The 27,799-nt window shown below is 30.9% G+C and overlaps 1 protein-coding gene across 3 annotated transcripts; it reads right to left on the reverse strand.

Annotated features, from left to right (window-relative positions):
• LOC106685517 (guanine nucleotide exchange factor DBS) lies at positions 1-26,794 on the reverse strand. 3 transcript variants are annotated; one of them, XM_067051119.1, is made up of 23 exons: positions 26,734-26,794; positions 22,792-22,872; positions 22,599-22,713; positions 22,375-22,465; positions 20,020-20,133; positions 18,977-19,093; positions 17,843-18,081; positions 17,385-17,505; positions 14,983-15,096; positions 14,713-14,907; positions 11,905-12,090; positions 10,986-11,165; positions 10,158-10,289; positions 9,660-9,860; positions 8,640-8,828; positions 6,799-6,924; positions 6,055-6,252; positions 5,271-5,378; positions 5,073-5,158; positions 4,887-5,001; positions 4,052-4,178; positions 3,334-3,473; positions 1-3,163 (listed from the first exon to the last, which is right to left on the reverse strand). In XM_067051119.1, the coding sequence occupies exons 1-22, from the start codon at positions 26,780-26,782 to the stop codon at positions 3,352-3,354; spliced, it is 3,006 nt and encodes a 1,001-aa protein (XP_066907220.1). In that variant the 5' UTR covers positions 26,783-26,794; the 3' UTR covers positions 1-3,163; positions 3,334-3,351. The 3 variants fall into 3 exon arrangements, with proteins under 3 accessions (XP_066907220.1, XP_066907219.1, XP_014283718.1); XM_067051118.1 differs by lacking the exon at positions 26,734-26,794 and adding an exon at positions 25,604-25,999; XM_014428232.3 differs by lacking the exon at positions 26,734-26,794 and adding an exon at positions 25,604-25,998 and having other exon boundaries at positions 9,675-9,860.
• Between the last annotated feature and the right edge of the window lie 1,005 nt (positions 26,795-27,799).

Here is a 27,799-nt window from a genome sequence, read left to right on the forward strand (position 1 = left end):
TTGTTTAACCTGTTTCTTTAGATAACTTTTAAGGGATATTAAAACTTTTTATATTTTAAATGGAAACAATTTTTGAAATTTTGTTACAAAGACAATGTTGGCCTACAAACAAGGAAAAATACTGGACCATGGCAGTGTTTTAGAGTAGTGTCCAGAATATATCCAGATCACAGACTACTGGTACCGGTACTGGTATTTGGTGGGAGAGAACAAGTCCGGCAAGTGGGTATAGTGGTCGTTTTTCTAACCCCTGATGGCTATCTGAGTTGCAGCCGCGTACTAACCAAGTTGGGAGGGTCAAGATTCTTTTTTCGGGACTGCCAAAAATAAATATTAACTGCCCCAGGTGGGAATCGAACCGTTTGTTCTTGCGCCTATACCCCAACCCGCACGGCTGTCGCGTCCCTAGATCACAGACTAACACAACAATAAAGTAACACCTAATGCAGCAAAATATTACTTTCTGTGTTCACAGGGCTTAAGGGCTTTCAACATACCCCAAAATTAAATATTAGAAAAATGAAGATGAACCTTCATGAACTCGGAATGTAATAATAAAAGATAAAAAATTATTTATTCAATTAGTAAATACTAATTAATATAAATTAGTCTTGATATTTGATTTCATAACACTTAGTGACTGACAGTGTTTCTTATTAAATGACAATACTAAATTAATGGATAGGTCGGAATTACTGACTAGCAATGATTTTGACTAGATCTTACTTTTTTTAATGATTTGTTTAACAAATTTAAATCTTTGGATAAAAAATAATATGCAATATTGCCATAGTTTGGGAATAATCTGCAGACATATACAAGTATTCAAATTGGTTCATTGGTTTTGTAACTACTCAATACCAAAAAAAGACATCACTTTTCACCTATTTATAACTAGAATATTTGAACTAGCATGGTTTCTTCAAATATAGATAATTCACTAGAATAAAATAAATAATAATCGTGATTTAGTTTCAAAGGAATTTTAACTGGACAAAATGTACTGCATTTATTTTAATTTTATGAAAATAGGGTAATAAGCCACTCCTTCCCAATTCTTCAAAACAGTTTTGAACCTATATTAAGAGTGGCCATCTAATATCTACATATCATGTGTGTCAGATCTAAATTTCTATTGAAAAGTTGTTAACATGAATATAACCTGGTGGAATTTTATCAGTAGCATTTCATGAATTAAGGATTGTTAAAATGGAAGAATATGAAAATATGCTGCAGAAATTCATTAAAACCTCATTGAAAGTAAGACATAACAAACTTAAGAGTATGTTAAAATACATCTCCAATTAAATTCAATCTAGTAATTTATAGTTTTGTGGGTACCTTCAATTGGGTAAACATCTGACGGTCAAGCGAGATTCTGACCAAATCACCTCCTTGTACAACCATTGGTCTACTAATAGTACTTCCTTACAAAGTAATGCACCCCTGACCCTTCATTTGTTGTAGTGGTACAGATTTATTTTATAGTTTTAATTATTTCCCTAGTTTTTATTTATATTATCTCTGTTATTTATTGTAAATAATTGCGGAAACATTAATTATATATTATAATAATAATTAATTGATCTTATCGTAAGAAGAAATAATGAATAGTGTTTTTTGTTTTTTTGCATCTTAGTAAATAATTTCCCATAAAATATTTATGAGATAATTACAACTTCACGAATATGAAAGATCAAGTATTCTTTCAGGATTTAACAACGATTGAATTAGATGATTAAAATACAAGAGAGAAACGGAAATTGAAGACTGAGCCAGTCACATAGAAGAAAATAAAGTATATTTTAAAATAAATACTTCATAATCTGTGAATCATGAGATCAATTTTCTTATGAACTAATCAATACATGTAATTATAATTTTTGAAAAAATAAAATAAAATTTAACAATACTTTCACGTTCCCCATATAATTGTAATTTTGCAAATACTAAAGAGATAGAAGATTTAGCGATAAAAAAATTAATTTCAAAATTCAGAATAATACAGTTTTAATATGAACCTTAATCTTTCTATTACTTAACCATTAAATGGTTCAGGACTTATTTAATTTTTTTTTTTTTAAGATCTATCTCTATCTTAACCTACTTGAATACAATTTAAAGCATTAAAAAACAATACCCATGACAAACAGGAGTGCAGCTAATATTATTACGAGTGCATACCTTTCCATAAAAAAAATTGGTTAGAAAATAAATCTGAAATCTAACTTCAAACATGCAAGAATATTATCACAAAATTTAAGAATAAAATAAGAGTAAAAAAATAACCTATTCAAAAAGTTGTTTGTACAGTCTTTTCCGTATCTTACTGACCAATTACATTTCATTCCAATACCCAAAAGATATTATTAGAGGGCAAGAGAAAATTTCTACCCAATAAGGGACACCCTTACTGGACCTTCCCCGGACCCTACCCTTGTAACAACCTTCTTTACTTTTACTTATCGTGAGTCTTTTCGTGTTTCACTATCACAAATTTTTAAAAAAATGCATCCTGCCATTAATATGCATCCCAACTTATTTCTCATCAAATACTACAAACTTACAAAATTGTCGTGCAATATTATGTACATTTTCAAGCTTTTCTGGATATAATGAAGGGTCTGCTAAGAGAAAAAAATTGGTTCACAGAAAATTTAAATACAAAACCATATAGAAATGCTTTTACCTCAACTTATAAAATCTAAATCACCTACTTCAATACTTTTTTTCTATCTTTCTTAAGTAATTAATTGTTTTAAAGTAATAAATGCCAATAGGTGAGTGATAATCTTACACTAGAACACTTATTGAAGACCAAAGAAACCAAGAGAAAAAAAGAGGTAGAGTATATGATGGCTTTCTTTGAGTCTTGATGTCTTTTATATTCATGAGAAACATTAGCATCAAATTCTGCTTTAACAAACAAACTTTGTTTAAAACAATAATTCAAACAGGAGGAACTTAAGTTTTCATTTAGTATAATTTTTGAGTGAAACCCAAGGAAAATAAAGACCTTTATAGAGGTACATGAACATTAAAAACAATTTTTTCCAATAAATTAAAACTAAAAATATTATGTTAATATTGAAACTATTGATGGACCACCCTTTTTCAGATAGCAAATACAAAATTGTATGCTTGGTTGGAGCAGTGATGATTTCTAAAAGAAAATACAATGGAAGATTAATGATGATAACCTCAGAAAGAAAAATAAATTAAAAATACAAGACATAAGTTAATTGTTAAATTATATTGAAAGAGCCTCCTATCATTAATATCAGAAAATAAATAATATGCTCATCATACTTGGATCAGATAATTTATACACACCTTTAAGTGAAGAAAATTTTAATCATTTTGAGATGATGTATCACTTGTTACCGAGTGGCAACTACGTGATGACTTCCGAGCAGCAAGTTCAAGATAAGCAGCAGGAACCCAGCCATCAGATCGTCCATAGCTTGTGTTACCTGGAAATTTATTCGATATGAATATAATTTGAATTTTATGACAATGGTCAAAATTAAATGAAACAGAAGCAAAAAGAGCGATGTTATATAATATAAATTATAACTTCTTCTGGTATCAGATCAAACATCACTATAAAGTTTTACAATATATAATAAGTCATAGTAACAAATAAGTAATATAATTAAAATATATTAAAGGTCTTGATTTTGAGCTAGCACCTTAGCATTCTCTTTTCAGAAACATAGTCGGCTATAATCTGGCCTGCAGGGATAAACTTTTATTTCAAGAAATAAATTTTAATAAATCTGGAAATTAGAACTCTGTCTATAATAGGTCATTAATCTACACGATAACCTATACTCACTTTCATGAGGCTTTATTCATTATGTTTACATCACATTTACTTTATAACGACTGCAATGTTTTATAAACAAGTTCAGTTTATTAATTAAATACAGCAACATTTTAATAATAGAAAATTAACTGGTAACTACTAAACTACCTCATTATAAAATAGGAAATATAACCATTATAGCAATACATTGTATATCAAGAAAAAAATTTTACAAATAATTACCAAATGCCCTGACGTACCACCAGCCAGCACACCCGACCTTCAAAAGAGAAACAAGGTCTCCCTCCTTCATACTCAGCTCACTATGGCTAAGGGCTGTATAATCAGCAAGGACTCGGTAACGGCTACCCTGTAATCATAAGAAATAAAATAGAATATAGTACTAGAAGATTAAACTTAAGAAAATGACATCATTATTTTTTCAGGATCTTTCTTTAAATATTACTATTTTAAATAGCAACTAAAGTCTTAACTAAAAAATATCATCAAACACTACCTAATCATTTTCTCCAAGTTTCCTGATATTTGTTACAAAAGCTAACCATCCATAAAAGTTCTGTATTATGCTTGCACTCTAGATAAATGGCCTACCCCACAAACTCTATCAACTTTTATAACTCTCGTAAAGTTTTTTACTTCATTATATAGCTAATATACTTTTCTATTTTAGTTCTTTGCCATCGTTGCCACCTCTTCTGAGCTCATAGAACCAAAGAATTCAAGGTTACAGCAAGTAACATTTAAAATTTGAAATTCTCCTATACCACACTAAAAAATTAACTTAGTTTTGTAATAAAATGACATTACAAATAAATCTGAAACCTTAATCTAGGCAATTATAAAAGATGATTATTAATCTGGAATTAGAATAAGAAACTAAAGCTATCATTTTGAAGTCAGCTCTTTTAGCGACAAGTTACAAATGTTTTGAAAGGAATTTGTGATTGTAAGGTGTAATAAAAATTTAACATATAATAAAAGCAATAAAAGCTTAGGAATCCATTTACAATTTTACTAAAGAAATAATCAAAGTATTTAAACAAGCAAAATCAATTACCTGGTTAGTAAATGTTTCTTCATCATCTGAATTTGAGAAATCAGATGAAGAAGCAAGTTCATCTTCTTCTCTGCCTTTGGCTAGGCCACCGTCAAGGGACATAGCTCTCAATCCACTATAAAATAATATTTATAATATAATAGAATTTAAACACTTTTTAAAAATAAAGAATAACAAAATACTTACGAGTGCTTAACACCTTGTTTAACCTTGAGTTGTGTTAGCTGCTCCAAGAGTAATGCCTTTATCTGATCCACCCATGCAGCCTTTGCCTGTTAAAAACATAAAATAGATATCAAATATGTAATATGTTCAACAATTTACATAAATTATTACAGCCATTATAAGCATTTATACAACAATGAACTAAAAGATGAAATTTACCTGTAAACTGGGGGCCTGGATGGTGTGAACTTCACTCCTTCCAGGTGACCAAATTTCAAAACGTCTACTGTCACCTTTGACACTTTCTGTAAGACCAATTTCACCCATCTGTAATTAGAAAACAAAAAGAACTTCTTTAAGCAACACAATTTATATAATTTTAAACAAATTTCCAACAGCATGAGAAATGGATCTACTGTCCGGTTTCAAAAAAATTCTGAATGTCAGGGCAAAAAATTTTGTCTACAACAAATTTGGTTAACAATAAACAAAACGAATAAAACCAAACAAAAATTTAAAACTAAAACACAATAAGGGGACATCTCAACCTTCCTTTGGCAACCAGATAATTTATGTAACACACTGGTTAAAAGTAATGGGAGTAAACCACAGATGATGCTAAAAATAGGACCCTATGTCCAGTGTTATATCAGGAAGGCAATAAGGGTCACTCCCTCTCTGTTTTCCATATCTGAATACATTTAAGGACTATCCAGCTGGTGTAACAAGTGACCTAAGGTGACTCATGTCACCATTTATCCATTTATATTTGGCGCCCATTTATATTACATCATCCATTTATTTTTGGCATTGAAAGATTTTCGAAAAATTGATATAGGCTTACTTAGTCTTAGTTTGATGAACTGCCTTGGTTTGTACTCAAGTAATGATGATATTTATAAATAAATTGTATACATAAAAGGAAAAAAAATTTGTTTAAATCACAATTCCATTAAAATATATATATGTATGTTAGAAATTTAAAAAATTAATAATTTATTACCTTAACAATCCGTTTGAAATGATAAGTAGCTTTAGAGTGAAGAGCAGTACGCTTAGTAAAGAGCAGAGCTGCTCGGTACAAAAAAATATGTCGTGAGCGTGGCTTGAGGCGCAATTCTTTCAGCCTGTCTTTCTTGCTTTCACTCCAAACTGAAAAGCTCCCCTGCATTAACAATTCTCCAAGAGCAGCTAGATCACCCTGAGGTATGATAAACAGGAGAGTTGAAAATTATCGATAAAAAACATTTTCTAAATTAATAATGTAGATTTCATGAATTGAATAAGAATAATGTATAGTAATGAGTTATAAAAACATTTTTAAGATTTCTTTTAACATACTTATGGTTGAAAAAAAAATATTGAGACTAAAACATTAAAATATTGCTGCAAAATCTATAAATGATTCAAAAAGGAAGCAAATCATTTAACTTAATCCTTAAATTAAATTAACAGTTATTATTCATCATGATAAATAATTAATTTTCAATAAAATATAATAAAACTGCTTATATTATGAATTACTATTTAATACAAAATCATTCTTTATATACAGATTAAAAGAATAGCTCTTATCCTGATTTGGTCGTGAATTTAAAAAATCTCAAAAAAAAAAAAACTGAAGTGAAAATAATAAAGATTAATGGTTATGAATATTACTTATAAAATTAATTATCTTCCTTATTTCTATAAATAAGAAGCATAAAATGTTTTTCAAGTTAAGAATTTAATAAAATTAACATATTACCCGATAGCCAGTGATAGCAATTTGATGCATGCTATCATTTACACATTTCAAGACGACCAGCATGCAATCCAATGCTTCTTGCAATTCTCCACACCACTTCTTGCCATCACTGTATCCAAGTAAGTCCTATATAATACAGAATATTTTCAAAAACATCCTTCTTTGTAAAGAAAAATATCTTTATATAATCGACAGCATGCTTGCGCATGTAAAGTAAGTAGGTAAGTGTCAGTAATTGTTGAGACAATTTCATATTGTCGATATAATTAATTGTTTTAGCGGCTAGTGTTTGCTGCCATCTGTTTCCCAAGTCATTAAATAAAATCTAATTGGAATAAATAAATATTACGTTATGCATTTTGTTTCCAGTGATTTAAACCGTCGTTGGGATGACCATTCTGCTCTAATTTCAATCAATAAGTTACAAGTAAAAAATGATAGCAAGTTTTTAAATCTCATAACAGGTGTTAAAGCCCAAAATTTTGATTTCTGTTTAGGTTAATTTTGTTTTGACAACTTTCCAAGTGACTTTTAATTTTGTTAGTTGTAAGGTTATGTTTATTCATTTATTTTTGTTAACTATAAGTAATTTTAATTTTGTAAATAAAAATAAGGGATATAAGGACGTTCAGTGTTTATAAATAAATTGCGGAGGTGTGACACGTGCGGAGCAATACCGAAGGCAGTGGCGCCAGTTACTATATAACCGCGGATGAGGCAGTTGGCAGTGAAGATTTGGGTAGCACTGGAGCGATGTCAGTTGGCATTGGCACGGCGTAGAAAGTGACGCATTGCTTCTGGGACGCTTCACCGCCATTGTTTTGTGGACTCTTGTTAGTTGGAGCTTTTGGAACATTTTTACCCTCTCACCGGCAGTCACCACTGTTCAGTCTACAGTTTTTTGGAGTCGTCGGGTTGCCCGGTAACCTCTCTCTCACCAGCTCGCCAGCGGTCATCCTGGTCAACCAACTCTAGATGTGTGATATTGTCGTGATATGCGCATATCGACCCCACGCCCATCTGTGAGTGACTTTTATGTTCTTCCTTCGAGTTATTTTCTTTTTGCTTAATTAACTTATTATTTCCAGTGTAAATAGATTTTTTTGTTTATATGTATCAAAATATGTTTATCACTTTTACTCCACGATACACTATCTTTTTTTTTGTAACAACATTACAGTTCATTTTTTTTGTTTATATTTTAATTAATTAAATTTTTGTATCACTTGGAAAGTTATTTTTTTATTATTTCATTTTCTCAATTATTTTTTTTTATGTGATATTTATTTCAGGTCCTCCGTTATTTTTTTTGTTTATTTTATCTCGAACCAGCGAACATTACCCTCTGGGGAAGAGGTCGGTTTTCACATACGAAACACCCCTCGCCCCAACAACAGGTTTAGTGGAAACTACATTTTCTAACATGACCCATGATAACACAAAAGAAAAAATTAGAAACCCTATAACAAACCAGTGATATAAATTCCACTTTTCTAAAAGTAAATAATTAACTGTTTGAAACAATTTTCAAATGAATGACTGAAATGTTCAATTTTTAAGCTCAATGGACTATATCTAGGCAGAAATCACACAGGCCATTTTATTCTTTATATTGTAGCCAAAATTTACATTATTTTTTCCATATATTTTTATTCATTCAGATAATCTGAAGATTCATTGATTGAAGGTGTGATTGTATAACAGCTCGACATTATTATACAACTTTTATGAAACTTTAGTATAAAAATTTAAACTTGCAGAACCAGAAATTACTAAGTCAAATAAGTAATACTTATGAGATATCTATTCAAGCAAATATATGGAAAATTATAAGCACATACCTTAATGAGCAATTGATATTTTGTAATCCTTTGTACTGGCTTGAGTAAATAAGCAGCAAGAGGTAACTTGTGACCTAACCTAGTCTGGCAAGCCTTAAAAAATGAGTCATCAGTAATTCTTTCTCGGAGCCTTTCCGAGCGAGGTATGTTCTGGCAATAGGTACTATACAGCTTGTGCAATGCATCTCTCTGTAATTTTAACACTTGTAAAAATATAAATAAAAGTGGCAAATAAACAGAACAAATAAAAGTAATTAGAAGAATGAATATTTGTAAACAAAAGACCTAGATATTTCAGGAAAAAAGTGAATAAATTAATTTAAAAAATAGTTTCTTTATTAAAAAACATATGCTAAATAGATGAAGTTAAAAAATAAACCATTTTACATATACTCCTATTATACTAACAGTATTTTAATAGTATAAAATAAAAGTAAATAAATAAAAGAAATTTACTTAAAAATGTGTAAATAAAGATTTAGTACGAGAAATGATTACATGAGTTACTACTTTTATTTTATTTTATATTTATAAAAAATAACATTTATTGGGGAAAAAAGTAACATTTATTGAGAAAAAAAATTACATTAAATTCCATTAGGTAGGCAATTGTCTGAATTTCAAGGTTAACAATTCGTCGTTTAAACATAACATCTACAAAACAAAATGTATCTAAACAGGAATTATTAAGCCCACTTTACATTAATCCTCAACTTTTCTCTAAATTTGGGCCAAATTAGAAAGTCATTTTCGATATTATAAGTTTTCCATATTTTTTGAGGAAAATACGTTTCTACATGTGTAAGTGAAAGTAGCATCGATCTGATAAAATTGATATTTTATCAATTTTATGGCACACAAGCCATGAAAATTTCTTCAAAATCAGATTAATGGTTCCATCGATTAAGCCTAAACACAAATTTGAATACAGAAAGACATGGAATGGGACTTATTCCTTGATGTCTAAAAGCTAAAATTACAAGAACATCCTAGCCTTAGTTATAAGTAATCCTTAAGTACCGATTGAAAACACACCCTATGTGTAAAACAGAGAGCAACTAGCTCAGTTGTCGATATACAGTTTTCAAGATCCTGTAAGAAAATGTCTCCATGAAATTTGTATATTTCTTCAAGGTTGCCAAACAGTTCGTAACGCTTGTCTTGGACATCAACGGGCAACAAATGTCTCAACTCATCATCATCCATGGCTCTCATGTAGCCCTGAAATTAAATACTTTAGTAAAGAACTGGTATAACATCTATCTATCATATAGAAAAGTTTTTAGTGATCAATGTGACATATTTTATTTTACAAATGGTTGATTACTTATGAATTACAAAATACGTGTAAATTACATTTATATAATTTGAGTTCAATTAAATGAATAGTTCTATTATTTGTAAAATGAGTTTCGGTATGCCGTTAGGTACACAAGAAGTACCCCCAGTCATAAAATTAAAAAAAAAAAAAAAAAAAAAAAAAAAAGCTATAGTAATAACATGAAACAACATACTGACCTCCACAATAGATCCCAGCTCAGACACATATAGCCGTTCAGTTTCGAGAAGCTCAGCAAGGACATGACCTCGCTTAATTTCCTGCTCTTTTTCCAGAACACCGTTTGTCATTCTAGAATTGTCAGTTTCATCCTGAAATAGAGAACAAAGACAAAGTTGAAGAAAGAATAATTTTTTTAAGGACTGCATACATATTATAAAATGAGTGAATACATTTTATACGATTAGACATTTTGGATTTACTTATTTTCTTAACATTACTAATTTTGCATTCCCGCCACCAAAGGTAGGGAAACTTTGTATTCATATAGATAATGAAAAATAATTAAATCCTCAGAAACAAAAATTATTAATCTCACTTAATGTTTTAGACATCGAGAAACTAAATTAAACTAAACATAAATGCAATGAACTACTAGCGGAACGGTCCCTTTACGTTCTATTTATTCAATGGCATTGGCCATAGGCTACAGCTAGACTATACTACCGTAGTATAGGTACTGATTGGACCCTGCAATCAACACCTTATAATGCCACTAGGCAATGGAGATAACCAACTAGCATACATACGTATTATGTATGTATGAACTAATAATGTTATTATTCTTAATGGACGGTATGGAAAAAAAAATGCAATGAACTAAACCAAATATAAATTAAAATCCCTTTCATAAAAAAAATTTCTCATAAGTAAATTTGAAAAAAATTATTTTAATACCTTACTCGCTAACTAGAGATAACTAATTCTACCGGTCAGTAATTATAATGAAATAAGGGTAAAAAAATAAGAATGTATTCTATGAATCAAAAACTGTAGTAGCCACTTACTTTATGGTTCTGAATAGTGATCTTATTAAAGATATAATCATGGCTAGATGGTGGAGGAGGAGGCCCTGTTGGAGCTGGAGGTTCTGGACCTGTTGGACCTGGAGGTCGTTCAACCAATCTCCTCAAGGTAATGACCCGTTTGTCACACATTGTTCGTACATCATCTATTCGCTGTAAGACCTAGAATAGAAATTAAATATTTTATTATAATGCTGTTGAGGTATGCTATATATACATTTATATTGATTAAACTGTTCAAGTGTGAAGGTTCTATGCCACACAAAAAAATTTGGGATAGTGCATGCATCGCATAGAATAACTTTCACTTACTACCCTAGTTCAAGTTGAAATTGATCCTTGCTCAATTGAAACCAGTAATTTCTTTAGTATTCAAGGTGGTATTTCTTTCCCTTACTACATTGTAATAAACAGGTAAGTGAAAGTAAAAAAAAATTTAATTTAAAGCAGAAAAAAAAACTTTGTCCTAAGGAATAATCGACTTCTATGAGCAATGAAGCTTGAGGTAATACTCGGGTGTTTTCCACAACCAAATGAAATTCAAAACTCTTCTGATTAATTACTCTTTTTAGTTTATTGCACTGATGCCAGGACCTATCTGTATTTTCACATGAAATCAAATGGAATGTACTTGTAGGAAGCCAAGTTTTAGTCATGAACTTCACTAAAAACCCACCAATGTGCTTAAGTAGATAAGCAAGTGCACTTTGTCCCTGAGGATAGACATGATTGTTATATTTTTTTGTTTATTCAAATTATTTTTGATTTTTTCATTTATGACCATGAACTTACATATGATGCGGTACAAAACTGAATTATATACATTGTAAGTTACATTCAGTAACTCTTCATTGTACATAAAAAAACAATTAAAATTAATCTTTATTAATGAAAACATTACCTGAGAAACTAGAGCTTTAGTTTCAGGAGTTGAATATTCAACAAGGAGAGAATTGAATTGATCTGCTGTCTTGGTGAATTCTGTAAGCTGTGCTAAAGAAACTTGAGCAACATCGAAGGCACAAGAACAGTTATCAAGGTGTTTGGCTCCCAAGAGGTCTATTCCATGACTGCACCATTTGTTAGCCTGCACATTGTTACTACAATATCATAAAATAGAACCCAAAATATTATAATAAACCCTACACCTAATTTAATATGTAACAGTACCAAATGCTTATCAGCAGCTTTAATGAAACTGTAACTCAACAATCAATAATAATGTAACTGTAAATCAACTAACAGTACATATTGAAACTGTAACTCAACAAACAGCCCTTATATCTGTGTATCCATCATAATACTACTAAGCAAATATAATTGATACAGTTAGAGAAAATTCATAAATAAATCTTTTAATAGTTTTCCTCAAAATTACAATTCTTTAGTATGTCAAGTTTTACTTAATTTTTTTAATTATTTGATTTTTTTTTTGGATAAAAAGATTTTTCCTTAAAATGTTGAATATTTTTCTTCATTTTTCCTCATGTAAGACATTGTTAAGATGGAAACATCAAATTATTTTGAGACTGTTAAATCAGACTCTTCTTCTTCTTGTCACTAGATGATCTTTATTTTCCTTAATCATCAATGATCTCTTTCTTTTATTTGGATAGATGTTAGTTTAAAAGAACAAAAACACCAAAAGGTAGCAAAAAGTAAAATTAAACATCTATAATACTATTGCTAAGACCCTAAGAACGGATTTTAATAACTCTATGAAATAAAAAAGTTATTCATTTCTCAGAATAACTTTTAATTCAATGTATTCAACACCAAAGTAAGGTAAGTCAGGGCAAGTAGATTTTTAATTTTATAAAAAATATTTATTGTCATATGATAGTGTAGAGCTATTGTGGAATTTATGCTCCAGAAATAAAGGCAAGCTAGAATAAGAACTTCTTAAAACTGCTTCAGATTATTCTTACATGAAATCATCCTTTTTATCATTCATTACAAGTTTGTTAAGTAACCAGGTAGAATAGTGGTGTAGGCTGATCACGATGATGAAGACCATGAAAATTTAGAATAAGGAGACCATGTCTAACAGAGTGAGTTTGAATAACAATTACTTACTTTATACAACAAACTTCTTTAAGTGGTCGTGTGCTATTGAGCAATTCAATCAATATTTAGTATGCTATGTATTGAAAATACAAGTGCGGAGAAAAGGAAGTAAATTGCATTTAATTTAACGGGGTGTCCGTTTCAGCACCTTATAATATGTCTGTACTTGACAGGTAGGAGAAAATATGTGGTCTAGGCACCTGGAGGGCAAGTACTATGGGTGACAACCCTACATCATAAAGAAAGAACCTGGCCACAGTTAAGTACAGCCAAGGCAGGTAGGCTGTATTTCCTCAAACAACATGTGTGCGTCGGCAGGGCTGATTTGCTTCCAGGCTTTTAGGCCAGACAAGCCACTGTCAGATACAGCCCTATGCAAACATCTGGACACACCTATACTCCTCAGCTCCAGGCCAGATAAGCATGAACCATAAAGACATCTGCGACATCAAAAGAGAAGCCGACCAAGGGAAATGATCACTCCCCCAAACAGAAGTAGCGAATGGGATGATGAGAAAGAAAGGAGAGGGGTCCAAAGGAAACCTGAACGGAGACACACAGAGAGAGGGAGTCCGGGAGAGACCCAGGGGTAGAAGAGACAGACAGTCAGGAGTACAGAAAAAACCAGGCAAGCAAGCACACCTAAGGCATAGGAGGAGGGTCTGAAGACATGGACCATGGACCCCCAAGAAGCGAAGAGCTACTGACACCGCTAAACTCGTCAGACTTATCAAGCTAAGTGCAATCTCCTCAGTTGGTATTTAGAATGGCAATAGCAATCATAATTGATTAAAATTAGAGTCAATATGATTAAGAAAGATCTCAGCTGGTATTTTCAATTTATAGCATATTAACTAAACTTTAAGTCAGTAGGTCTACCAAGGTCTCATGCTACCATAATTATCCCTCAATTGTAAATAGTTGTAAATATAACCTACTGAAAACCAGACTTCACTTTATAATTTAAAATCCCTGCATGCCACCTCATTATCATAGCCCAATAAATTGGTAAACATGATACTATTAGAGAAGATATCTAATAATTAATTACAAACAATTACCCCTAGCATACCATAGCATGCTATGCTATCTAGGGTCTATGGTATCTAATTCTTGGTTTAAATATATAGCACTACAATTCTAAGAAATGTACATAATATAAATATAAATATATAGATAAATAAATAAAATGCAGTTGTAGAATCCCCTATCAGCCTTAGAACAGCTGTTAAATCGCCGCAACATAGCAAGTGTCACATTCTCAATAATTCTTACATTGGCATCTTAAGAATATTTCACCAGCAAATGCTGTACGTTTATATCAATAAAATTCTTGTTTGGCATACTGTTCTCTGGTTTATCACCATTATTCATTTACCTTAGGAAGCCAAGGGGTACAACAGACACTTATCAATATTTAATAACTGGTATAAGGAACTAATTTTTTTTTCAAAAGTATACTGATCAATATTCAAAATATATAGCAGAATAAACTTAAATGCAATAAAAAAGTTACTAAAATGTTTCAAGTTTAAACTATGTTTTATTAAAATGATGACATTCTCACTTGTATCCAATGACTTCTCACTCACTCATATACTAATTTAAGTAAAATTGAGGATAAATACATAGCAAAGTTCACCTGATCAACTGTTATTTGCAATTGGTGTGATTTGGCTAGAGAGCGACTCCTTTGTGCCAACCGCTCCTTGAGTACAGAGCATGCTCTCTCCAATTCCTCACAGCGCACAGTTACTGACTCAAGAGGCCAATAATGCCTGCCCCTTAGTAAACTTCTTCCAAAATTCAGCACTTCATCACACTGGTCCATATCACGCTAACAAGGAATAATAGAATTGAAATTTTTTTCTTTGATCAAACTATAATTCAATAAAGAGTAGCAAATACTTACAATACATGCTTTTTCAAGAGCAGTAAACTCAGTGATGAGGTATTCCATTCTTTGAACAGTTTCTCCAATCTCTGTAGATTCAGAGACAGCTTTAAGATCAGCTTCTAAAACGCTCTAAACAATGAAATAAAAATATTAATTTAACTTAAAATTCAGGTAGAAATCTTACAATACCAAAAACAAAGAACTATTTAAAATTTCAGAAACTTAATCACTTTGCTGGATTTCTTCACATAACAAAATTTACTTCACACAGGTAGTAAACACACTTCCACACTATACAGACAAAGGTCATTAACAGTACACACCCTAGGGCTACCTTCCCCCTGCAGACAGAGGATCAGGTCAGGGTGCTTTGAGAAGGCAGCCCCTCCATCTGACTCAGGGGCGGAATTTGGGCTGATAACTCCCTCCCCTTACCACCCTACTATTAAGAAACCAGCAACAAGGAAAGCTGGATGGATTATTCAGAAACGACTCAATGCTCGCCTAATAGAAATTACAATAGGACCATGGAATGTTTTATCTCTTTATAGACCAGAAGCTTTACATCAGCTTCTAACACAATTGGACCGCTATCAATTGGACTTAGCTGCAATCCTAATAAGATGGAAAGGTCAAGGAGCCTTCAACAAGAAAAGTCATACCATCTTCTACAGCTATACAGCAGAATACAAGTTGGGGGAACTATATTCAACAGATCTTCTATGATCTTGGCTTTCACCGATGATTTAGGTATTGTTGGAAGAACCCATACAGATTTAAATAATGCTTTTATCAGTCTCCAAATAGCAGCGGGTATAGTGGGTTTAGAGGTTAATGAATCAAAAACCAATGCAGGCCCACAACTAGATGTGAACGAACCATCACATTTTATAACTGGATGATTTCTATTTGAAAGGGTGAAGGAGTTCAGCTATCTTGGATCGCAAGTAAATGCGGATAATGACATTCAAGCAAAAATACATCGCAGAATTATGTCTGCAAATAAATAGTAAAGTAGGCTGGCTTCAGTGGGCAGGCCTTGTAATAAGAATGACCCAGGATCAGATTCTTAGGATGATCCTGGGCGAAAGAATTTATGGGACAAGGAGAGTGGGAAGACCCCGACTCCAATGGATCAATGGAGTGGCAGCGGTTGCCAGATCCATCTTGGGAATCCACAATTGGAGAGCAGCGGCAACCAAAGAGAAGACGGGACAAAGTTGCAGAAGGCCTTGACTCTACAAGAGTTGTAGTGCCAAAGATGATGATGATGAGTAGTAAAATGTGACTACGAATAACCATTGGATGAGTATGTTATTACTACAATCGCTCTCCTCCTCAGAAAATTATTAGCCACCATTTTGATATGGAGATTAGTCAAGACAATAAAATACAATGAGCTGGCTTTTTAACACCGAAGCAAGACCAATGAGTACTTCATAAAAAAAAGGATCTGTTTTTGTTAAAAAGAAATTCCTGTTCCTAGAGTAGACTTAGTAAGGAAAATGGAGAACAAAAATAACACATTTCAAGATATCAAAGGAATATCCTATATATAAAGTCTCAAAGAAATATATGAAAAATGGTATTATATTGGTATATAAAATACCCTTCAGACTAATCACAATCAGGTGTACGTATGATAATTGGTACATGCATTAAAAAACAAATATGGTGTTATTTAAAGTGGTTGATTTTAGAGCAGATAGGAACAGAAAATTCAATTGTGCTGAATATTTGGGCTTGCACAAGTACAAGAAAGGAAAGTCCTAAACGCAAAAATTGCCAAGGCTCTCACATTGTATCCAACAGGAGATGAAAAAAAGGAGTGATTTAAATTGAAGTTGAAATTCAAATAAACTCAATTAACTCCAACCCAGGAAATCCAAACTAAGGTATGACAAAATTAAATGTCCGATGGGAATGCAACAGCAGGTGAAAATCAAGGTAAACTAATACATAATAATAAAACTTATAGCACAGTGGTGGAAATAATGATTTAATAATTAAACTATCAGCTTTATTAGTACACTCAAGTTTCAGTTAATTACAAACAAAAGGTGAGCCCCATCAATTAATTGGTAATTATAGTCATTATTAAAGGAGAAAATTTAGTAAGATGTGCAACACTTAAAAGAACAAAAAGAAGAGGCTAAGGAAAAAACTTATATTAATTCCTACACGCACATACATTACAAAAATATCTCTTCTACAGTCATGCAACTAAACTAGACTTTATCAAAGAAAAATAAATTCACCTGAGTTCGATTATAGTAACATGTGCAACACTTCAAAAAACAAAAAAGAAGAGGCTAAGGGAAAAAATTATTTAATCCCTCCACGCACATACATTACAAAAGGATTACTTCTACCGTCATGCAAATAAACTAGACTTTATCACGGAAAAATAGATTCACCTGAGTTCGCTTATAGTCAGCATTGAAACGCTGAATTTCAATAGCTTGGCGTAACTTTGAAGAATGTTCAGCCCAGAATTCATCAAAAGTCCTTTCAGTTTCTTCAAGTTGTACAAGCAGCCTATGATTCAGTGATTAAAAATTGTCTTTAAATTTACAAATAATAGATACTTACATGTTTAATAACTTCTGTTTAAAAAAATATTATTTTCTTAATCATTTAAGATTCTTATGATACGCAGCTAAAAAAGAAAAACTATAAACCTTCACAATACATCATAAACTAAGCATGAAGTTAATCTGACATATTCAATAAACAATCTTGGATATCTTATTTAATTGAATTATGTAATTAACGTGAACCCTACAAAATCCCGTTCCTAAAAAGATCAAACAGAAAACTTCCAAAAGAGACTGACTGTTGGCTAAAAGAATAAGAATATAAATTTAAAATTTACCTCTCGACTGCAGTAATGTTGACTAGTGAAGAAGGCCCAGACTCCAGGCGGAAGTGGGCCAGCAGAGTTTCTCCACCCTTGGCAGTCCTCAAGATCTCTTCTTTAAGAGCAAGGTAGTCTTGAGTCTCAGAATTAAGAGCCCCAACTTGAGGCTCAACAGGACTTTCCCGTAATCGGGTGGTAAATTTATCCAAGGATCCAGATACTGAACTAGTTTGCCGAGAGAACTCTTCCAGACCCTAAGTTTAAAATTTTAAAAAATACAACATTTGAAAAAAACATTACTTTATACATTGTAAAAAAAATATCATAAAGCAAAGAAATGAATATGTATAATATACAAAGTTTTTTAAGTATAATGAAAACAAGGCATTCACACACTGTACTACAATGAACCAGACCCACTGAAGTAAAGGCATCACAGAAAATACAAAATTCAGTAAAATAACTTTCACCCTTTCTATTGTGGCATATTAAAATGAAATTGTATATTTTAATCATCAATATTTATTTTCTCATCCTTTAGGAATGTTTCAATAGTTCAAAATAGTTTATAAATTTGTTTAAATCATCAAATATGAATTCTTCGACTGATATAGTAAATTAATTTTAAGTTGAAACTGCCTCAGTCAAAATTATAAAGAAATTGTACATCCTCCAACCCAAAACCATGCAACTTGAAACTACAAATTTATACCAAAAATGCTATTTCATTAAGTATAACTTTAATATCAATAATGAATTTAATATAGAACACCTATATTTAAGTGAACCCTCTGAATTTTTCAAAAGGGTAAAAAAAAAGTAACACTGGATAATAACCCTAATATCAAATGTCTTTTGACAAAGCATGTTTTTGTCCAAACCAAAACATTTTTTAAACAGACCCATTGAAAGCCATTTTCACACACTTTATGGAGGCTGACTGTCCACCAAGTCAACCAATGGCTGACTGAACAGAAAATAAATTCTCTTCAAACCTAACTCTTACCTTCAGGAGGAGTTAGGAGCAGTGCTTTGTAGTACTTATATCACTTTGTAAATTGATAGAAAACTATCCTTGCTGCTTGATTTGATATTTATATAAAAAAAATAAACATTAAAATAATTATGAAATAAAAATAATATACTAACTATCCTTTGCGAGATCCATCTTTGGTGTGAATATTGCATGGTTCCTTCAAGCTCTTTTGTAAGTTCTGATTTATCTATAAATTGATGAAGCTCTTCCAAATTACTGCAAACAATAACCTGAAAATGAAACATAAATTAATATATAAGGCATACATATTTTACAGTTGAATCTAAGAGCAACTTCATCTATAAAATATATAATGTTTATATTTATATTTAATACATTATGTCATCTCAAATAGATTTTAATTCTTTTATTAATAGGTAAGATTATTAAAAAAAAAAAAAAGTAAAATAAGTATCCAGGTTTCTATGAAGAGAACGAAATAGGGTTTAGATTAAACAATTCATCAAATTTCATTTATCTTATTCCATTTTGGTTTATTATTTTCAATAATTAACCTTCGTAATTGACCAAAAAAATAAAAATTAATAGGTTAATCAAAAATGATGCTTGGAACTCATCACTACCATCTCCCTTTTTGATTTAAAATGACGGTCAATTTGATGTGTTCTATGGCTTTATCTCAGTAATTTATGAAGATAGAAGAAAATCTTCAATGTTTAGGAATCACTATCTCAAAATATACAAAAAAAATTAAAGGCAAACATACAACACGTTTAACTCATAAAAGAACTCCGTAATCAACCAAGAAAAAGTATCATCAGCTCAATCTTTGATGTTTTACGTTTCAAGACATACATAATTCAAAATATACCATAATAATTATTTAAAAAATAAACCATTATTAAATAATTTGCATCATTTTGAGTGATATTCATATAAACAAAAAGAGAAACAAAGAGATAATAAAAAAAGAGGTTGTTTTTATTTAATCTTTTCCCTAAAAAAATGGGATTAAATTTTTTAAAGGATTATAAATTACTAGAACAAATTATGAACAAATTGAATATATAAATAACCCCGTTTGATGGTAAAATCAAACGTGGTATCTGGAGATGAATGGGAATATACACAGAGATTATTTCTAATCAAATAGCCCTGAGGAGTAAAATTACTAATAGAAAAAATAAAATACTACCTTGAATTTGAATTCTTCTTTAAAAAACTTATTGCTAACTTCTGAAATAGCTTTCTGGAAAAATCCAGAAGGCCTCACAACATATGCAATATGAATGAGACCTGGAAAAAATCCCTGTAACAAAATATAATTGAAAGTTTCAATAAGGAGCTATCATAACCTAATGAAACATTAACATAAACATTTTTAAAATGCATTGTATTTTATATTGAATAAAAATAGAAAAATAAACATTTTAATAACTGGAGCTTTATTCCAAAGGGTTGCTGATCACATCAATATCATCTATCACAAAAAGAATCATTATTACTTTGGTAAATTCTATTCAAAATGTTTCTTTAAACTCAATCTTAAAGTAAAAAATGGGTTTCATATTGCAACTTCACTTTTAAGTTTCATGCAGTAATGTTTTAAGGAATAGTAGCATGTATATCCAATTGTGAAATTTCACCAATTTATATCCTATCCAGAAAGTAACAGACGTTTTGAAATAAACAATTCACAAATTGAAAAACTCAAAGTTTATAATATACATTTGAAAGGTACACTCTTAAGCTATTTTTCTACATAATCACCATTCAAATTGAGACATTTATCATAACGTGGCACAAGTTTTTCAATACCCTCTCTGTAGAAAATCCTGCCATTTGTGAAGTGCGGTCTCCGATTCGGGGTAGTTGGCTCGAAACAACAGGCCAATTGAAATCTATCGTCAGCTTTGTGATGTTTACAGGCAGGGGATAACGAGTGAAAGCCGAGTGAGGCATTGATTTTAAAAATGGCCATACCAGTGTTCCCGACGAGGACCACAATGGTAGGCCTAGCCTTGTGACTGATGACCTGGTAATGCACATCAATAACAAAATTCGTGAAAACCATTGTTTCACGATTACAGAACTGTCCGACAGTTCATTTTTAAAATCACTGCACCATTGCCTCACTCAGCTTTCACTCGTTATCCCCTGCCAGTAAACATCACAAAGCTGACAATAAATTACAATTGGCCTGTTGTTTCCAGCCAACAAAAACCGAATCACAGACCGCATTTCACAAGTGGCAGGATTTTCTACAGAGAGGGTATTGAAAAACTTGTGCCACGGTATGATAAATGTCTCAATTTGAATGGCGATTATATAGAAAAATAGCTTAAGAGTGTATCTTTCAAAAGTATATAATAAACTTTGAGTTTTTCAATTTGTGAATTGTGTATTTCAAAACGTCTGTTACTTTCTGGGCAGCCCTCGTATTATGACTAGCAGATCAGGCATTGCTTCAGAATTGTCAGATTTTGGGATATAGATATATTAATTGAATAGAATTAATCAAGAGCAGACATTCAGCTTTCTACTGTGTAAAGCTTTCAAGTTATAATAAAAAATAAACGAAAATCAAAGCAACCTGACTTAATTCTACATCTTTTTTAATAATATAGGTAAAAGGTCAACAGACTATATCTGAGCTAATGATAGTCTGAATTCAATGACCTTTTTCTTTTTGTTTTGTAGGGAATTTAATCGCCACACAAATAACATTATCCAAGTATGAAAAATGAAAAAATCAATTGGTATATAATAATCGTGAAAAAAATGTATACTTTCTTAGCTAAGAGCCAAAAATTTTTAAACTTGTTCATAACTTTCTCTACTGGAGAAATCATGGATTTTTTTTTTTAAATCCTCTAAATTATTGTTAATACTGGTCCAAATCAGTTGATTTTTTTCCTCCTTTGAGATAATTTTTTTATCAATCATGTTGACATATACATTATTTATAAAGTATTAATAGTCCTTATATAATAACCTCACCGTTCTTCAATGTGAGTTGAATCCAATGAGTTGAATTGTGTCTAAAACAATTTGGACAGACTGACCTATCGAACTGCGGTTAAAGGTTTTTTAGAAGTGAAACAAAGTTCATATTCATTTTTATCACATCAAGAAACATAAAGGTGTGAGGAAAATTTATCACATCAATGAAAATAAGTTTAAGCCTACATAAGTGAAAGTAGAGGTCGGAATCTGACAAACTACCTAATTTGGGAAAAACTACCTAGATACCAATCCACAAAATTCTTGAAAATTTCATAAAAATCAGATCAATGGTTCAATCAATTACACCTAAACACAAATTTAACTACAAACCGACAAAGAACCAAATACATTCCTTGTCGTCTAAAACCTAAAATGCGAGTAAAATTTTTCAATTTCGACGACAATTTTTTTTTGTTACCTGGATAAATATAAATCTTTGGTCGATATCTTTGGTAATGGGGAATCAAATATTTAAAAAATCTCTTTTAAAGTATATATACTGAGAAATACACAATTTCAGAAATTATTAGTGTTTAAAACTTACTGATATTTTGAGTAATGTAGTTTTGACTGAACTCCATTTGTCATTTCTTCGATCAATAACAAGAGCAAACCCTAAGTCAGCTTCATGCATTCTAAAATAAATTGTTAATTTTGAATTTATGGTGTATATCATAATAATAAATTATTTCAATAAATTTGTAATTTAAATCAACATAATTCATTCTATGAAACTTTTAAAAAATCTGAAATTAAAGTAAAACTAACGATGGCACTGATGTGAGGTACGTCATAAGCTTTTGGTAATCTGTATCGAGGAGGTTTGAAAAATTGGCAAGGTCAGGCAGTGTGATGATGGGATAACCTTCCTTGGTTTTACCACCTGTAAACATCCAATTAATATATAAATATCATAAATATTTCCTTAATTTCACACAACATGGAAATAGAGAAACCATACCAGTGATAATAGCATTTTGCTCTTCCAAGAGATCAACAACATCCCTTACAGATAGATCAGTCTCTTCAGGAACTGTTTCTTCTGAAATGAAAACATAAATAATTTAAAAAATATGTTCAGTAACATATAGGGTGATTCCAATATCATTCTCAAGAATTAAATATAATAATAATCAAACATAACCTAATAGTAATTCTATTGTAAAACAAAGCAATTGATTCATTATACTTTTGATTAAGACCAAGTATAATATATACTAATCCAAAGCAAGGAAAGTTGTCACAAAGTAGCCTCAGTCTATTGTACAAGATTTTTGTTTTTGTTTTCTGGAATGTGGAGTGATATCCAACAGGTTACCAAGCTATTCTAGTGAGAGTGGGAAGGTCAAGATACATTCCACTGGTCCGCCACAGATTAAAGTTCAACCCACCAAAGCAGACGATAAGGCTGCCAATCTTTTCAAAAACTTTGCTTTCTTAACATAATTAACATTTTGGTCTATGGAGGGCTATCTGCAGGTCGAGAGTTGAGACTGAAGAGACTCATGAATTGTTTTGTAAGATTTATCTTTGGGTTTCCAAGTATGTTCTCAAGTATACCGAGTTAAAGTGGCTCTATCCAACCTCCCGAAGGCAATACCTCCTTGGTCTTTTCGTATTCCAAATTCTTAAAATAAAAAAATCTACCTATATCCTTGATCTCCTCACTCTTCGTTCATCCATTCATTTATTAAACACCTGATCCTAACCGACTGATTTATATATGCCCTCCTATAGAACCACCTTCTACAGCAAATCCTTTGTCATACGTGCAACCGCCTTCTGGAACTCTCTCCCCATCTCCATTCACCAATCCTCATCCATTCTTTCCTTTAAACAACACCTCCTTTATTCCTTCACTTATTGCATAACTAAACCTCCGCATCATTGTAAACAATATAGTTAAGCATACATTGATTAACATTATAAATATTAGTTAAGCCAAGATCTCATCAATTTAATTTTATTTGACTTACTGAAAACTTTTAAATGCTTGCCAGACAAAAATAATAATATATAAACCATGTATTTATTCTTTGGTGACATAAGTCCCAGAATAAAATTATTTTTTCATTCATTCATTCATTTATAATCAAAAATCTAAGGGATAGATGTAATATTATTTTGTTCATGAAGAAATCTCCTTAACTTTTTTATAGATACTCATACAATTTTTTACTTTCCTTACCACTGAGGTAGGGAGAATATTGTAATCGGATAAGATTTTTGTTGAATCATTGGTTAAAACTCAAGGGATCTATCTGTTTTAAAGGTAGAGAGTATTTATTGTCAGTTTGTGAGTGAAAAATGGCATTTTTATAAAGGCATTCAAAAGGAAACTAAATTATCTAAAAAAAATAATAATAATAATAATTCTTAATTAGAGCAGTATTAACAAAGATAAGACTTGTTGGAGTTTGTATCAATTTTTTCAAAGTATTTTGCTCAGTTTTCATGGAAAGCTGGTCAATTTTGATTTATTTGAAATCAATACATCTCCTGGAACATTTCAGATGCTCTTTGGAGAGATAATTAAATTCTGAAATAAAACAAACTAAAAAAAATAATAAAACCTCTACTGGATCAACAATTAGTGGAGATATTGATATGGATAAGGAAAATCGTGTGAATGGACAAACCAGATATTATTGTTTATAAATTCCAAATTTTGATAAAATATTTTTGGATTGTAAAAAGCCTAACTGTTCTCTACACTCAAAAAATTTTCTCCCAACTGTGCCAATAATAGAGTCACAGGAAAACAGTACAAAGAAGAGAAATAATAAAATTCATAACTAACCAAATGATGTAGTTTTAATTAATTTTAGTTTAGAGTTAGTTATAACACAAAACACTTCTGAGCCCCATAACATTTATCGTTTAAAACAAATAATCCATAATCATAACATTAATCTAAGCTCTGTTAACAACTTTAAAATCTAACACTGCTACAATTAAAGAAGTGCATTAAAAATCTCCATGAAGGTAAAAAAAATTTAAGTTGGGGACTATGGAAAAAATCATAAAATAATTTCAAGTAATCATCATCTCCGAACACTGCAACCTGTCAGGAAACCGATAAGAATAAAAAAACACATAATATAGTTAAAAAACATAGAAAAAATATAATTGTATTACACACATAACTCTTATGTAATGAAAAAGTAATAATAATTAAAACAAATTAAGTTATACTTCAACACACAAAAAACAATTACTTTTTTTTTCTTCCTTAAAAAAAGATTGTGTTAAACAATCAGTGTGATTAAAGATTTTGATTGATGGATGTTTCCTATGTTACTTCAATGAACAAATCTAACTTGTTCAATGTTTTTCAAAGGAAAGACAGATGTTTGATGTTCAATGTTTAAAATACAATTTAGGCTAGTATTTCTTGACTATATGAAATCAAAACATAGAAATGATAATTTAAAAAATGATATGTCTCTGTTGATCAAAGTTCCGACCATTGAATATTGTCACTGATATCCTTTCATTGACTATTGACCACCCAGGGACCTCTTAAAACTAAACAATTATTGCAGCCACCAATAAATCAAGAATCACATCTAAATTTGTTTAAAATCAAATTTATGTCAAAAATTAAACCATAAAAAATCCAGGTAATACATAATATTAGAGGTTCAAATAAAAAGCTTTTTTAAAATTAGTAGTTAATAGTACTCAATGGTCATAAAATATCTTACTTAAAATGTACTTTTAATCAATATTGTTACCAAGAGAAAGTACCATGACGAAAAATATATATTCACCTTCAATAGAACGTGTTTCACTCAGCCCTAAGTTTCTCAAATTCTTTCTTTTACTTTTATTCAAACTTTTGAATATTTGTAACATCGTGTAAGTCTGTGATCGCAATAAGGAAAAATCACCAGATAGGAGTCAAAATTTGAGTCATTTATATCTGGTATTTGGTGAAATTATTTCCTTATAATTTCCTTCAGGTACTATTTTTACATCATAAATCAATGTTTTATGGTTTTTCCCTCATCATCAGAACTACTAGATTAGAGTCAAAATCTGAGTCATTTGTTATCGTTTAATGGAACAACACTTGACATCACTCAACAACCTACTTGACATACAATGACTAATTAAGAATCAAGTAGATTCACAATAACTTGGCATCAAATATAATTTGTTATATACATCAATCTTGTGGTATATTAGAAAAAAAAAACACTTACTGAGAACAATTGTCACGATATTGATGTAATGAATTAACAAACTCGATTTATCAAATGGAAGCACACAGCTTGTCAATAAGTCATTGATTATTGGTTGAACTGCGATAAGCTACAAACATAAATTTCATGACATCATAGATAATGACATGATTTAGGGATGATGTTAGATAAAGATTAATTAGTCCATATCTATTGTAATTTAAAACTTACAAAAAAATATAAAACCTCAAACCTAACAAAATATTCAAAGGACAATCTATGAGGTGATGTATTAATATTATTTTCATCAACACTAGAGATGAAACTTATAACAAAATAGAAGTAATAAAAGGAAAATCAAAGAAACAAGTTCAAGTTCTGAACTTTAAAAACAGAGCAAATAGCACAGAAACTATAACAAAATACACACATAGACACTGTTCCAAGTCAAGCCATATCCTGAATGGCACTGATGCTGATATGAACTAAAATGAGAAAGGAAATTGTGGCTGTGCATAAATAATATGCAGTTGACGCAAATGAAGAATTAGTATAAGTAGCCAGTATTGAAAAATAACCTTGAGTTCTAACGGTCGCTCACTTAAGCCAAGGTGACAGACGTTTCCAATTTATTTATTTTTATTACCTATGGCTTTTTCTATTTTATTTAGTTTTCTTATTTGATGTTTAGCATATGTTGGAAAATGACAACATACCCTGGCCGGCAGCTTCTTCGGCCGGAGAAACATCCTGGCTCCGATCCATGCCACTACTGCTGCCCCGCCTCCTTATTGAACTTCAATTCCATCACAAATGGTTCGTTCGCTAACCGATATTGGTCTTCAATTAGTCTTAAACAAATATTCGTAACACTTCTAGTTAACTAAATTATGAGTAATTGCCAAAATTTCTTATTTAAATAAAATTAAATTAAATTTTACTGTTGTCCTGAAATCATAATAAATTCGAATGGCTAAATAGTTTATTTGGTTTGTCATAGACTGTTTCTGATCTTTCCAGCATTCTATACACCCTAATGGAATGAGTGCCGTAAGAAATCTAGTTCATTATTCAGTTTCGTACCAGCTACATTTTCAACTACATTCTCTCAACTTTATTCGTTTTATAAATTTTCATTTATTATTCTAATAGAAATGATGCTATCATTTTAGTTCAATATAAAAAAAACTCTTTCATGGGCTTACTTAAGTTTACACACATTACACAGTTGCGGATATTATAAATGCTCCTTGGTATGTTTCCATATACTTTATATTATAAAGCGGAGATTCCACGTGACAGATATACGTCGTATAAGTTTGTTGCACTTGCCCTGATAAATAATAGTACTATTAGCTGTGAACAAATCATGGTATTACGAAAGCAAATATCAGTCTAAACGATGAAAGTGGCTGCGATGGCTGCTACTATCCCAGTCACCGTGGAATCTCTACTTAATTACTTGTGGGGAATCCTGTCCCAAGAAAGATTTTTAATCTCGCTCTCCTTTCATTACCCTCTTCCTCTTTCCCTCTTCTCTTCCTCCTCCTTTATATAATATTTATTTATTTAACCTATAATTTATTATTTATCTATAATTTATTATTAATGGCACTAAATGTTTTAATTCATTGTTTAAATCACCAAAACTTTATTCATGAATTTATTGATTATTTATTTATTCGTTGACAAAAAATCGAAATGGACACGGTGCAGGGGCTATACATTACCCGCAATACTTAATCATAAATTCTCTTAGATCTATCGTGGAAATGGGCACAG

Source organism: Halyomorpha halys, unplaced genomic scaffold (assembly GCF_000696795.3).
Source record: "Halyomorpha halys isolate HHAL.00 unplaced genomic scaffold, Hhal_1.1 Scaffold708.1, whole genome shotgun sequence".
In the NCBI taxonomy this organism is placed as follows: Eukaryota; Metazoa; Arthropoda; class Insecta; order Hemiptera; family Pentatomidae; genus Halyomorpha; species Halyomorpha halys.

Excerpts from the sequence above, each read along its gene's own strand:
- LOC106685517 (XM_067051118.1), bottom strand. The coding sequence starts at position 25,688 with ATGTTACAAATATTCAAAAGTTTGAATAAAAGTAAAAGAAAGAATTTG. Across the intron at positions 12,091-14,712 it reads TGCAAATAACAGTTGATCAG|GCTAACAAATGGTGCAGTCA; the intron begins GTGAACTTTGCT and ends AACAATGTGCAG. Across the intron at positions 9,861-10,157 it reads AGCTGGGATCTATTGTGGAG|GGCTACATGAGAGCCATGGA; the intron begins GTCAGTATGTTG and ends ATTTAATTTCAG.